The sequence below is a fragment of the Lineus longissimus genome, chromosome 3 (genome assembly GCF_910592395.1).
Source record: "Lineus longissimus chromosome 3, tnLinLong1.2, whole genome shotgun sequence".
In the NCBI taxonomy this organism is placed as follows: domain Eukaryota; kingdom Metazoa; phylum Nemertea; class Pilidiophora; order Heteronemertea; family Lineidae; genus Lineus; species Lineus longissimus.
The window spans coordinates 15,920,991-15,934,738 of NC_088310.1; the positions used below are offsets into that span (position 1 = coordinate 15,920,991).

The 13,748-nt window shown below is 39.9% G+C and overlaps 1 protein-coding gene across 3 annotated transcripts in view; it reads right to left on the reverse strand.

Moving 5' to 3' along the window:
• LOC135484027 (uncharacterized) overlaps nucleotides 1–13,748 on the reverse strand; it is a 54,723-nt gene that overhangs the window by 28,155 nt on the left and 12,820 nt on the right. For all 3 annotated transcript variants that reach the window (XR_010446412.1, XR_010446411.1, XM_064765056.1), the window contains exons 3-6: nucleotides 5,980–6,167; nucleotides 4,953–5,124; nucleotides 2,465–2,566; nucleotides 950–1,203 (exon numbers count right to left, since the gene is read on the reverse strand). Coding sequence is in view for 1 of the 3 variants with exons in the window: in XM_064765056.1 (XP_064621126.1) it covers nucleotides 950–1,203; nucleotides 2,465–2,566; nucleotides 4,953–5,124; nucleotides 5,980–6,167 (716 nt within the window). In the remaining 2 variants the exon portion in view is untranslated. The remainder of the gene's footprint in view (nucleotides 1–949; nucleotides 1,204–2,464; nucleotides 2,567–4,952; nucleotides 5,125–5,979; nucleotides 6,168–13,748) is intronic.

The window sequence follows — 13,748 nt, forward strand, 5'->3', positions numbered from 1 at the left end:
GGCGCACTTCAAATGGCCTTGCTTTTGCACTTAGCAGACCGTGTTAAGCGCGTTCTCGTTGAGGTGGAAATATGTATAGAACGACAGGTAAATTTAGAGGAATCTGTGATTTTCATGGTTGAATCTTTGGCTAGAGACTGTGCTGAAATATGCATTGGGGATGTCAATCTAGAGTCCATTCCAACTCTTCTGGTACAGACATTAAATTTGCTGCGAGAGCATTTTGGGAACACTGTGAGCATTCCACGACCACGTCCAGCGCCAGTCTTGCCAGATAATGCCAATGGCAATGGCAACCGCAGCCGGGGTAGGCCAAAACTACATCTTCCCGGAGTCAAAGAACAGATTGAATATCTCTTGGGTAGCACATGTGGATCTTGATTAGTAGCCATTTTTCTCTTCTGTCTCAAACTCGGGATTACGTCGCTTAGAATAAAAGTAATAATAAATAGCGCCGCGATGCGGGAGGCTGAGGAACCTTATATGCGACAGCAGTTATCCGACAGCACTTATCCGACACTAGTTATCCGACACTAGTTATCCGACGGCACGTTTATGCGACAGTAGTGATACATTCACGTTATGTTCTTTGTAGGGGTCGCGAGTTAGATACGCGCGTTTTGCTCTGTACGCACGGGTTGCTCTACACACACACACGAGTCGCCAGTTATAAAGACGCGTTTTAGGACATCATTTAATGCGGAAATAACCGCCCATACAGGTCGCCTTACTTACTGTCTCAAATAAAACGACCCCATCCAGGTGGCTAAGTACCTGTGACGGGACCACTAAGCAAATGAACCCAAATGGCGCCCTGCAACATTGAGGAAACGGACTGATCTATTGGCATTTGTACGCGGTAGGCCTATCCCTCCAGAGACTTCAGGATTGTCGCCGCCGTAAATCGGCATGCAGAAGAACATGTAACAACGTATTTCAAATGTTTTACCTGAGTGATCTTTTTTATTCCCTTATCATTATGATACAGGTCACGTTGATGGAGTTCACTGATCATGATTACGTTGCTGTTTTCTGGCTTGGGCATGACATTCGGGATGACTGGTTGACCGTCAATTATCCACGAAGCCGTGTGTGTAACATTAGGTCTGCGATCATTAATGTTACACTGGAATTTCACTTCGTTTTTCTCGGTTCCGTCATCTAGAACTGTGATAGTAGGATCTTTAACCATTGATGGATAAACTGAAAAATGATATTGAAAACTTTGTTGATTTATTATTCTACCGTAATGAACAAGCTAATACATCTATCAACCGTTTTTATGGGTATTTTCCGACGAAGCATTGTCAGGCTGTTCTTATACCGCCTATACCTAATGTTCTTCGAAATACATGCAATAGGCCCAGGTAAGATCTCTTACCTCAGCAATTCACACCCCGTTTATATTTTGTGGGTAATAGAAGGTTTACATAGAGTGGGTCGTAAAAAAGATCACTTTAAATATAAACACTTGACTATCATACTAAGTAATCACTAGTAAAATATGACTTCTCTCTCGACCAATAGAATAGAAGGAAGAGAATGACTGAAGCCACCATTACAGGATATAGTTGCACTAACATCCTATGTATTTAATTTTTTATCAGAATGAGACGACTTTATTCTTGAGCTTCAGAATGTCAGTAATTTTGGGAAAGAGACAACAGAATCTGTACGATCCTGCCATAACCAGTGGTTTCCAATATACTCGGCCTATCATGACGTGGGAGTAAAGAAATGCCCGATCTCCGGCTGAATCACGGTGGGTATGGTGGGTAAAGGCAACGGTTTACTTTCGCAACACAATAAAAAGAAGGTCTACTGGCCAGAGACCTCTATTAGCCAGCGTGTACATTCTGTGTACATTTTAATGAACATAGGTTGGTGAAAAAAGTTCACCAAGGGTGCTTTAATTCCCACCAAATTTGTTATGAAGAGGCTTTTATCAAAATAATAGTAAAAAACAAAACATTCCAATACCGATTGCCTGAGAAAAATTGATTTGTGTAGAGCCTTGCCATCAAATCGTCACTCGCGGACTGATATGGACCTATTAGAATACAAGTTCTAAACTGGCCACTGACACAATATTTCCTTAAATTAATTATCAAAAAGTATATCCCTGTTATGGCCTGGCTCTGTAGATTAAGAATCCACCAAAGATTGAAGAATACATCCACTTTCACCCATCACAGTCATGTATTTACCACAGCTTCACAGTTCAGTGTTTCCGCCTGTGGATGAATACATGTCTCTGCCCTACTTTTTCAGTGATGGAGGGGTTTAATGGAATGAAAATTAGGAATGCCAGGCCTTACGTCCCTCACAATGAACTTTTTAAGGGCACCCAGATACCTTGTTTACTCGCCGAGGATATGATGATAATGATGATGATGATGATTTCAATCGTGAGACACGAAGCTGATATGAAGCAATACGCAATGATCTGTGAGCCTATACTTACAGTACTGACACTGTGTCGTTCGAGTACCATAGTTTTGAGGACACTTGCACATGTTATCGTTTATGCATTTACCTCCATTTTTGCAAGTGGGGTTGCAAATACCTGTAGGATAGAAGAAAATGCCCTGACTCTCTCTATGTCACTGGATGATGTACCGACAGGAATCTCGTTAAATGTCTTTGAAAGGCATAAACGACAAGAACGTTTGCACAGTTCTGGAATTAGTTTTGGTCGTGCGACGACATTTAGTACCCATGACTTGCTATGTACTGTAATACGTTGAGCGTACATTTTAGACAAAACCGCTCTGTCGACACTTGGCCTTTTTCCTTGGGCATGGATTATTTGACACTAATTCACAATGGAATCGCATGCGGCCAACAGCATTTAACACGAACTTTCACAAAATGCATTCGAAGGGTATTGTCCTATGGTGGCAGAGCTTTTCAATGTGCTGCTCCAACCCTGTGGAATCAACTCCCTGCCAATATCAGGAAGGTCGAGAGCACATCTGTTTTTGCTCGCCATCTCAAAACCTTCCTCTGCTCGCTACAATAGACAATCATAATTTCTGTACAGTGTCACCGATCACAATTCTGTGGAATCTGGCACTTTAAATACTAGTCATTTTCATTCATTTTCATTCGACACAAAATATTCTTCTGATCGGCAGTCGACGGGGAGAAATAAACTGTTCGCTCAAAACTCAACAACATGCCGACTTATCGGCAGTGAATATCAGTCCTAAAGTCTCCTCCTTTCACCGCCGACACAATGGGGCCAGGAGATCCGTCGGACATACCATCATAAACGGCTGTTTAATCAAATTGCTCGAGACAATACCACCTTCCAGACATATCAATTAGAAGCGAGTATGTTTTTAACTATCAAGTACATATTTGGAGAGGTATTGAAAAAATATTTGCTGTGGCAAGTCTCCAGATATAAAGAAATTATTTGATGAAAAAATCAATTTTGAGTTTTGCTAATTTGGCAATTTGAGATTTTTCTGCAGTTGGCTGAAAAGAGTGGAAATATCAATGTCTGTCCAATTTGTCGATTATCAAAAAATTTCCGTGGTCAACTACCAGTTTACTTTTCACCATTTACTTGCCCGACTGTCCGGAAAATCACATCACAATTTCAGATTCACAACCCCACGCAGTATTTGATGCGTCGCGGTCAAACATTGACGATTTAACTGCTAAAAGGCTTCAAAAATCAATAGTGATCTTGTCTCTGACGGCAGAGCTTTTCAATGTGCTGCTCCAACCCTGTGGAATCAACTCCCTGCCAATATCAGGAAGGTCGAGAGCACATCTGTTTTTGCTCGCCATCTCAAAACCTTCCTTTGCTCGCTACAATAGACAATCATAATTTCTGTACAGTGTCACCGATCACAATTCTGTGGAATCTGGCACTTTAAATACTAGTCATTTTCATTCATTTTCATTCGACACAAAATATTCTTCTGATCGGCAGTCGACGGGGAGAAATAAACTGTTCGCTCAAAACTCAACAACATGCCGACTTATCGGCAGTGAATATCAGTCCTAAAGTCTCCTCCTTTCACCGCCGACACAGAGGGGCCAGGAAATCCGTCGGACATACACCATCATAAACGGCTGTTTAATCAAATTGCTCGAGACAATACCACCTTCCAGACATATCAATTAGAAGCGAGTATGTTTTTAACTATCAAGTACATATTTGGAGAGGTATTGAAAAAATATTTGCTGTGGCAAGTCTCCAGATATAAAGAAATTATTTGATGAAAAAATTAATTTTGAATTTTGCTAATTTGGCAATTTGAGATTTTTCTGCAGTTGGCTGAAAAGAGTGGAAATATCAATGTCTGTCCAATTTGTCGATTATCAAAAAATTTCCGTGGTCAACTACCAGTTTACTTTTCACCATTTACTTGCCCGACTGTCCGGAAAATCACATCACAATTTCAGATTCACAACCCCACGCAGTATTTGATGCGTCGCGGTCAAACATTGACAATTTAACTGCTAAAAGGCTTCAAAAATCAATAGTGATCTTGTCTCTGACGGCCTGAATTGATAGTGCCAACCTCAGGATTAGGTTACCCTTCTTCTATACAACATGCACAGTGCATTTGGGTCAGGTCAGCATCCCTGGAACCGTTACTCATTGAAAACCTGGTCTTCAATTATGACGGCTTTCAGCGCGTGTTTCGTGCGACAACCACGAGTGAGTGTAATATTTATAGTGTTGTCGCGACATGGGCGCGTGGGAAAGGAAGGGAATGCAGGGAGACTACCGATAAAGTAATAGGCCTTCTGACTGCCGATCAGGGGGGAGTTTATCGGCGGCGAAGGATCGATATACGCACATCGACGATGGATCGGCATGCTCAACAGTAATTCGACACTACATTAGTGTCGACCCCGGGAAGGTGTGTGCCCGGGTGCGCGTGGGGTGGGGGGGGGGGGGACTAGGTTAACATTGACCACTGCATTACCTTCTTGGCAACCATACAATTCAATCCTCAGGCATATACGTTGCTTGGTTATGTCATAGTCCGATATCTTGATGATTACTTTATTCATTGCTTTATAGATCGTTGTTGCAAAATCGCTACGTTCGTAATTGTTCAATGCAATTCCTGGGTTCGATGGTCCATTGTAAGTACCCTGCAAAAGTTGAGATATAACTTGAAAATTATCAATCTATATCGGGTGAACCAAAAACAATCCTCCTTGACACATGTATCAGCATTCCACTCGTCACATACGTACTATACTTAGATATGGATTCTTTAAGCCCGCCCTTTAGATTTCAGGAATCTATCAAACGGTATATTTTTTGGCACTGTTAAAGGTTTTTTCGCTTCTTAAAAGAAAACATTTGGGGTTCTTCAGCCAAAACAAATATGCACTCCTAGAGGTTTCCGGGATAATCAAAATCTTTTCACCAGGCCAGAAACCTTTGTTGTTTTTTTTCCCCAAAAAAAACCATAGGGGTGCATATTGTATCGGCTGAAACCCGAAAAGATTTTTTTAACGCAAAAAGTCCCTTAATGAGAGAGCATACTAAAATAAACTGGCTGTTCATTGATCCAGCTAAAAAGATCTCGATGTTGGCGGGAGACTCCCCTACCAAAAAGAAAACCATCCTCCACACTCAATAGCTAAACAAGACATTCTCTTGAAAAGCGCCAGAGTCTTTTGCCCTGTGATGTTTCGGTTTGTAAATGAGAAGTTTGAGTGACATGAGTAATAAACGATGTGAGTAGATATCTTAGTTGGTTTAGTCTTTAGGTTCGAATTCAGAGTTGCGACGTTTACGGTCACAAAACAATAAGCCCCTTTACCGCTACACCAGTGATTCGTGTACATTTGAAGTGGAGTAAAATAAGATAGTTTATGCTAGCTTTCGCTGCTTCACCTGGTACTTTATTTTGAAAAACCCAAATTTCATCATAAAATGATTTAAACAATTATCAGAGTAGAGCGTTCAAATGCTTGACAGATACCACATGCCCTTACCGGGAAGTTCTGCTGGGTCCCATTGCTGTCCTCATAACTAAGTGTGTACTGCTTAACATAACCATCTCCTGCTCGCAAACTTTTCGGTAACTGGACGGCAACGCCGGATAATATCCCGCGTGCCTGGCCGCTGTTTTGGAAGTCGATGGTGATTGACTTTTCAGGCGAATTAGCGTCTATACAAAGTCCTGTGCAAATCAGTGAAAAAATGATCGTGATAAATATCATAACAGAATGTTGTATTTTGAATTGGACGTTATTTAACTTTTAAAGTAGCAAGCTTATTTTTGCTGCACCCGGTGCTGTAAGTAGTATATGGGCTACTTGGGGAAAATTATGAACTTTTGACCTAGTGACCTACTGACCTACTGACCTACTTTGTGTATGAGAAGTTTGAAAGTTGACCTGACCTAGTGACCTAGTTTGGATATGGTGTAAAATCTCCAGAGTGGGTCATGGCCTAGTAACCTACTTTGGATATAGTGAAATATCCAAAGTGGGTTATGACCATGGCCCATATTGGAGTAACGTTAAAATATCCAAAATAGGGTATGTAGAGGTCATGGTCACATCATCAAAGTAGAGTTTGAAGATCAGTGTTGCAACTAGTTCAATCGTTCACAATTCTTCCCCAAGTAGCCCATGCTACTGTTTTTTATTTTTTGTTAAAGCATTGTACATGATATAAAATAATAAAAATGGCATTAGTAAAAACAAATAACCATAGCACAGCATGCATATTTTAAACATATTATACAAACCAAAAAGAGGAAAATTATATTCCAACTTGCTTCTCTTTTCCTATCATGCACAAAAGTGATATTAATAATATTCCGATACTAGTCCATATATGATCAAGAGCTAAATAGTCTTCCAAATGCATTGTGTAGGCATTGTCCACAGGTAAATATTTACATGATAGTCTAAGTAATCCCATGCAAGTCTGTATGAAGTGCTAACAAATTTCACTCTGCAATCCTTTATGTTGAAAAAACAGTACTGTACACCTTTTTGAATGTTTCATACGCACATATCCATATATAGTCTTACTGAATGTGGTCCGTTTTAAATCCTCCCGATGCAACAATGGCATTCTCTTTGTCTTCTTCTCCTTCCTCCTCCTCCTCATCAGCAACAATACCATCATCGTCATCGTCAGCCTTTTCAATCGACTTAATTTCAGCGATAAGTTCATCAGTCCAATCGTTAAAAGCTCTATTCAACAGATATCTTGGCGTGCGGTTTATTTCAATGCCCAACCCCAGTGCGGTTTCTGCCAGGCGAAGGGTGAAATAAAGAATACTGGTGCTCTTTTTCAGGTTGTCTAGATGATTCCTTCGAATCTGTTTCTGACATTCAGCAAAGTCTTCCTGCATGCAGCAAACATGATCTGTTTGACTAGGCCAATCATTCAGGCATCCATCACACTCAAGATCCACGAAACCTTGACCGATCTTTGAAAGGTACAGCCCTAGTACCTGAATAGTGAGTCGACCGAGTGGAGTTATTTTCAATGAATCCTCACATGTGTGTTCTTTAAACTTGCTCGACATTTCCCTCCATTGAGGGACGCTCAGGAACACACCACATTTAGTCGGCCTGAAAAGAGTTGCTTGCGATTTTTCGGAATCTTTCTCAGGTTCGTTGTCATTGCTGATGAAAAAACGGCGAATGTCAACATTCATTTTATTGTTAAAGAATCTCGTTTGAACAAATATGTGGTCCTCCAGAGTCCAACGTTCCTCATGACTTTCGACGATCCTTTTATCGATGGTATCCACGAGATTCTTCAGATTCAGGAAACCCGTTTTACTGAGACGGATCCATTTTGTACCATAGGAGAATGTAACACCTCTTTCATCGGATCGGATCCGCAATTCAGTCTCTTGTTCTACACGACTCGAGCATTGTGGCAGCATTTCTTTTTCCCTCTCATTGAACGGAGTACGCGCTGCAGCTTTCCTTGCCTTCTTTGGTGCACTAGGAGCGTTTGAGAGATCGAGGACTGTAGACCGTACCCCTCTTCGCCTGGTTACTTTCGGAGTTTCCATGATTGTTACATTCTTCGCAGGTGACTTGGTCTGGGTGGACGTTACTTTATCCATTTCAGCGTTGTTTTTGTGGTTTTTGTTGGTAGTTTGGTTCTCCATTCTCTTGCACTTGCAGGTTTTGAAGTGAATGTGAGCACTCATGGCGTTTTGTCCTTATATATTGCACGTGACTGATGAAAGAGTGATTGTGATTGGTCGACGTCATTCGGGTAACGAATTGTGATTGGTTGCTGTTAATGAGGTCAGTAGAACAAAGATTGACCTCATTCATATAAGTCCTTGACCTTGAAACTATTTCACACTAGTTGCAATCGATAACTGATTCCTAAGTTCTGAGGAGATTTTATGATCAGGGTTTTGTCCTTGTTGACATGTCCTGTAATACGAATCATAATATTCAGCAATTCCACCTTGTCCTTCTACAAAACTTAGAAGCAATGTTATGGCTTCTGCCGATAAATGAAGAATCCTCCAAACTTCAGGTGGTATGTTTATCTTTTTTTCACCATCATCGATCTGAATCCTTATTTGCTCCTTTTCCTTCCAAATTGCGAGGATGATCTTCGGTGTTAAGTACAAAACCATACTTGCGGACTTCTGTTTAGACCTGGCCTCAGCTTTCTGTTTCTTTTTCCCATCATTATGTTGTTCTTCCTCCATCATCACTTCAACTGAGCGTTTATCGTTCCAAGTTAACTGAGCTTGTGCCATGACCTAGTGCCTAATATCCAACTATCAACAGACATATTCATTTTATATAATTTTCATAAGCATTTCTTTGCTTTGATTGGTTGTTGATAACAGAATTATGCAAATGTTCTCTTTAGAAACCTTACAACCTTTTTATCATTAATTTCAAGATCATTTCGAAATCCGGATAAGATGTTCTTTAGAGAGTAACCTAGTGATTTTTTCACCAAGAAGTACAGACAGTATTGACCGCAAAGCAATGAGAAAGGATATTGTAAAACTTTGCTGGAGTATGTCCACCAGGAAGTATTTCTCTTTAAAAATTTAACGATGAGTTTACTTCTTGGCGGTAAACCATACGAATCAAAGAATGTTGCCTTGCACTTACCATCGAACCATATAGCTAACCAGTGTTCACCTTCTTTTCTCATTGGATGTGTATTAATTATGTATGCTGAAGGATAACTATCAACAAATGTAGGTATCTGATCTAGGGCATACACACCTTTGAAATATTTTCGCAATTTCGGGTGTAATTTTGCTACTTTAATCAAATCTAAAGTATTCATTGGAAATCCTTGATGATATTTCTTGCACGATCAATTTCTATTACGTTATCGAATTCGGCATAGACATAAACGGATGTAGTTTCTGTCAAAGCCTCCTCAAATTTCAGATCTAGTCGAAGGTTTCCCTCTTTTACTAGATGAACATGATCACCATCCTCTTTATCTGGTGACAAGTCAAAAACCCAAAGACTGTACCCTTTTCTGAAACTTTCTCTTGTAATATCGTTGCCAATATCGTCGTGAACCTTTCCAGTATCTGTAAACAATGTCATGTATGATCTGATGTATCTATTATTTGTTCCAAAAGATGGTGTCAATGGTTGTGCAGGATATGTGCGACTATTTGCTTCAACGCTTATGAAATTAAGATTATTGTGTTTAAGATTGAATGGATTTTTATTCTTTGCACCCACCAATGCAGCATTATCTGTCATGAAAACAATTACTCGCCTTGGTACTTGACCTAAATATACATTATCTCGAGTCACAGTTTGCGTGCCCGCATTAACTGAGAATGTTTTCACCTCAACTCTTCTAATGGGGTACTTAGCATTACTGGTATTAAGAGCTTTTGCATGGGCGGTTAATACAGCAGGGTTAGGCTTGACTTGTTGAACAAGAAGAACAGCTTTCTTTATTTTTGTCACTTCAGTGCCTACATCAGACATGAGGTTGAAATTATTCTTTGTACGATTCAATCTTAATTTCAAATCTACACCATTCAGCAAGTAACGACTCTGATGACATAAATCAAGGTGTAACCTTCCAAACATGTCTAACTGTCTGCTTTTCGCTATAAATTTTGCTCTTGTTTTGAAACCGCCATTAGTGTCTGCTCCGGCTGGGTCGTTTTTCTCAAATTTGCCAGGGTCATCGGCAAACCAAAGTGCCGATTGTAGCTGACTCCTCTTTGCCTCTAGACCGTACGATAATAAGGTTTCTATGTAGGCTCTGTATGGGTAAGTGTTGTTAGAGGACGTGACTAATTGACCATTTAATGACAGGTCAATCTGACTAAATAAGGAATGAAAAAAATAGTTGACTGGTCCAACCTTTTCATTTTCATCCAAGTTAGTGCCATCGCTTTTGGTGACTTTCACCTCCAGATAAAGGTACGTTTTAGCCAAATCGATGTACTCATCACCACGATTAGAGATGAAAAATTCTATTGGCGTATCATCATCTAATGACCCCAAAGGTAGATATTCAACATGCTGCGCTTTTTCAATGCTAGTCAGCGTTGGTGGGAGGGAAAATAGTTCCAGTTCGGATTTTGTGCACTCACAGGATCCAACACTGATCATTTTGACAGTCTTATTCAAATATGTCTGCCGACGATTTTGTTGATCTTCTCCGTCGCTTCGCCTGTCTCAGACTGGATGCAGAAGTCTTTGCTTTCCTCTTTTTATTAGAAGCCTTTGTATTACCCTGAGACATTTCCTGAACCGAGGAAAGTACATTTCGACCTATATTCTTCCCAGCTTCAATTGCTCTCTGTTTTGCAGCCTGTTTTAGGTTTCGACCCTTTAGCAGATCTCCGGCAAACTGTGCACCTGACTGAAGGAGAGATTTTCCTGCCGATTTGGCAGCTGATTTAAGCATTGGTATGGCCATTTTTGCCAGACCTGAGAATAAACCCCCTATGCCATGTCCTCGCTGTACAGGGGCACCCATAAACACAGGGAATCCACCACTACCTTTTTGGGTGTAATGTGCATCATAACAATGAGGGTCACAAATATAAACCTTTCTCATATTTTTTGTTTGCGCCTGAAGTGAAGTAGAACATCAACTCTGCCTTTCTCAAATGGTATGGAGTCACCTGTGTCACTCCTTATATCTATTTCGATTGTCTCAAATGTAGACTTGCTGACAGAGAAATAATGAATATTTTTATATGACTTGCGAATACTCTCATCCTCTTTACCTTCAGCACATACAGTTCTGAGTAAAGGTGTCAATACATCTCCCACCAGTTGATATTGTAATACATCGCTATACACGTACATATCATGAAAATGTCTGAGTATATCTGCTTGATAGGGAGCGGTTGTGTTCTCGTTAAGGGCAATATTGTCTTGATGAAACCCTAACATATGAGACAGTGGTGATGGTAATAGTATCAGTCTACCTTCTGGGAGTACAAAACTAACTTTTTTTGCAACCCTGTCATAGTTGAGAAAAAAATGTGTATCTTGTTGAACGCTAGTGAGTGCACTTTGAATTTTGAGATTCATTTCCATTACCAATTTGTTGATGTCATTATAGTATTTGATTGGAACTGTTAATGTTTTCCATGTCATGGGTATTTTTCCAGTCTTGGGGTCAGGATCGTCACTGGAAGGGATGTAAATACGAAAATTGTTGTTGGAAAGGTTGATATTACTCCACGTGTGTGGATATTGAAACTCGGCTAATCCTACTTCCCAATTTTCAGTTGAATCTAATCGTATAGCAGTGCTCAGCTTTGTAGTGTAGTGTCCAATTGTATTATCAGGGAAATACTTTAACGAACTATTGCAGGGTAATGAAACATAGAAGTGGTCATTCGTAAAAGCTGCCATGTTATTTCAATTGGAAAAGGTATTCCTTTGCAGAGGATGATGATTATTTTCAGTAGGAAACGACGGGTTTGGTAACAGATAGCCTAGACAGCTGCATAGAAGAGATATCCACAGGTTACTCTCACCATTTGCAAATGCAATGTTAAAAAGAGCTGTGATGACAACGATATAAATGATCACAACTTGAGTAAAGAATATTATTTCTGGTTTTGGAACATTATGCCCAAAAATAATCCAGTTTTTGTGCCGTGAAGTCACCGATTGTCGATCTTCACCCTTGTCTACTTCGTCTTCTCTTTCTACTTCAGACAGAGGTGTATTTCTTTCTATATTTCCATCGGAAAGTTCAATTGACATTTTTTTAGGCAAGATATCTTCATCGACGTTCAACGTCCGAGTGACTAACCCAACTGTTGAATTTTGATGGATAACCCTCCCATTTAACAAAGTATTCCTTTCTCTTACCACGTCCTCTTTCTGCAAGTATTCTTTCTATTTTATAGGTTTTATCAGGGCTTATGCGTACTTTCTGTAATTCTGTTTCATAGAAACTCCCTTGAATGGTGTCTCCGTCATCGTCTTCAATCACGTACAAAGGGGGCCTACTTTTTATTTGTTTTTTTACGGTGAATATTTCCATGGTCCAGTTGGGTAGATAAGATTTCTCAAATGTCATCTTGACTTTGCTTATTCTCACTTTTTCACCAATTTGAAATTTGAATTTGATGTTCTTCAGAGACAGGTTTTCTTTTGAGTAGAGAGTGTGCCAAACATCTGAAGCATTGTCTTCGTTCACTTCACTTGGTTTCATCTTAATACTCCGATGCCATGTGTTGTTATACGAGTGCACAAGTTTTTGGAGAACAGGCACGTATGAGAGAGTATTTCTCTCTGTGAAATATTTCCACATTTTACTTTTAAGGGTCCTATTAAATCGTTCAACTATTGCCGCTTTAACTTCATTATTCGAGGTAAAGAAGTGAATATTTTCTTTTTTCAGATAGGCTTGAAATTTTTTGTTCACAAACTCACCCCCTTTATCAGTTCTCAGATTCTTAGGCTTTCTCTTAGAGGAAGAAATTATCTTTTTAAATGCAGTCACCTGTTCGTCACCTTTTTTTGATTTTAGACCCACAACCCAGGCATATTTTGACAGGGTATCAATTACAGTGAGAAGATATTTAAAGGGTTTATTATACCTGACAATTTTCGATAAATCAACAAGATCGGCCTCCCATTGTTCGTCAATATCAGAAACCACGATACGTCTTCGTATAAAGTGGTGTCTAACTGGTTTGTGAAGTGTGTATGTGTCTTGAGACTGGAGCCATTTTTTTATGTTAGAAGTTGATATCCTCTTACCAACTGCTCTCTTTAAAGCATTTATCCCGCCAAAACTAGCACTATGATTTGGTTCATAATATATTCTTTTCAATAACTCATTCGATTTCTTACTACCAGTCTTCCCACTCGTCATTGCTTTTACCATGTCTCCTTGGTGTGGTAAAACCCGGAGAAGAGACAGGTGAATTCGAATTCCAGAAGGCCAATGGACTTCTGGTTCTTGCCCTGGGCGTTTTATTCACTGATTTTGGCATTTCACCCACCCCGAGTTCTTTTTTCCATTGCCTATTCGTTACCATATCAGCCGATATGCCGCCTGTTTTGTTCAAATAGGACAGGACAGGTTCTATTCCAACCGGTGCAAAGGACTGCTTCTTGTTGGATGAGGCATTCTGGACAATAGTTCTTATATTGCTCCCTTTGATGGGCTCACCGTTTATTGAAATTTCACCTTTTCCATCCCACTGGAATTTAGGATCATTCATTAATGCATTGACTAGTTTTTTTGCCTTTGCTTTGGAGTAGTTCGGTATATTGTTGACTATTGTTTT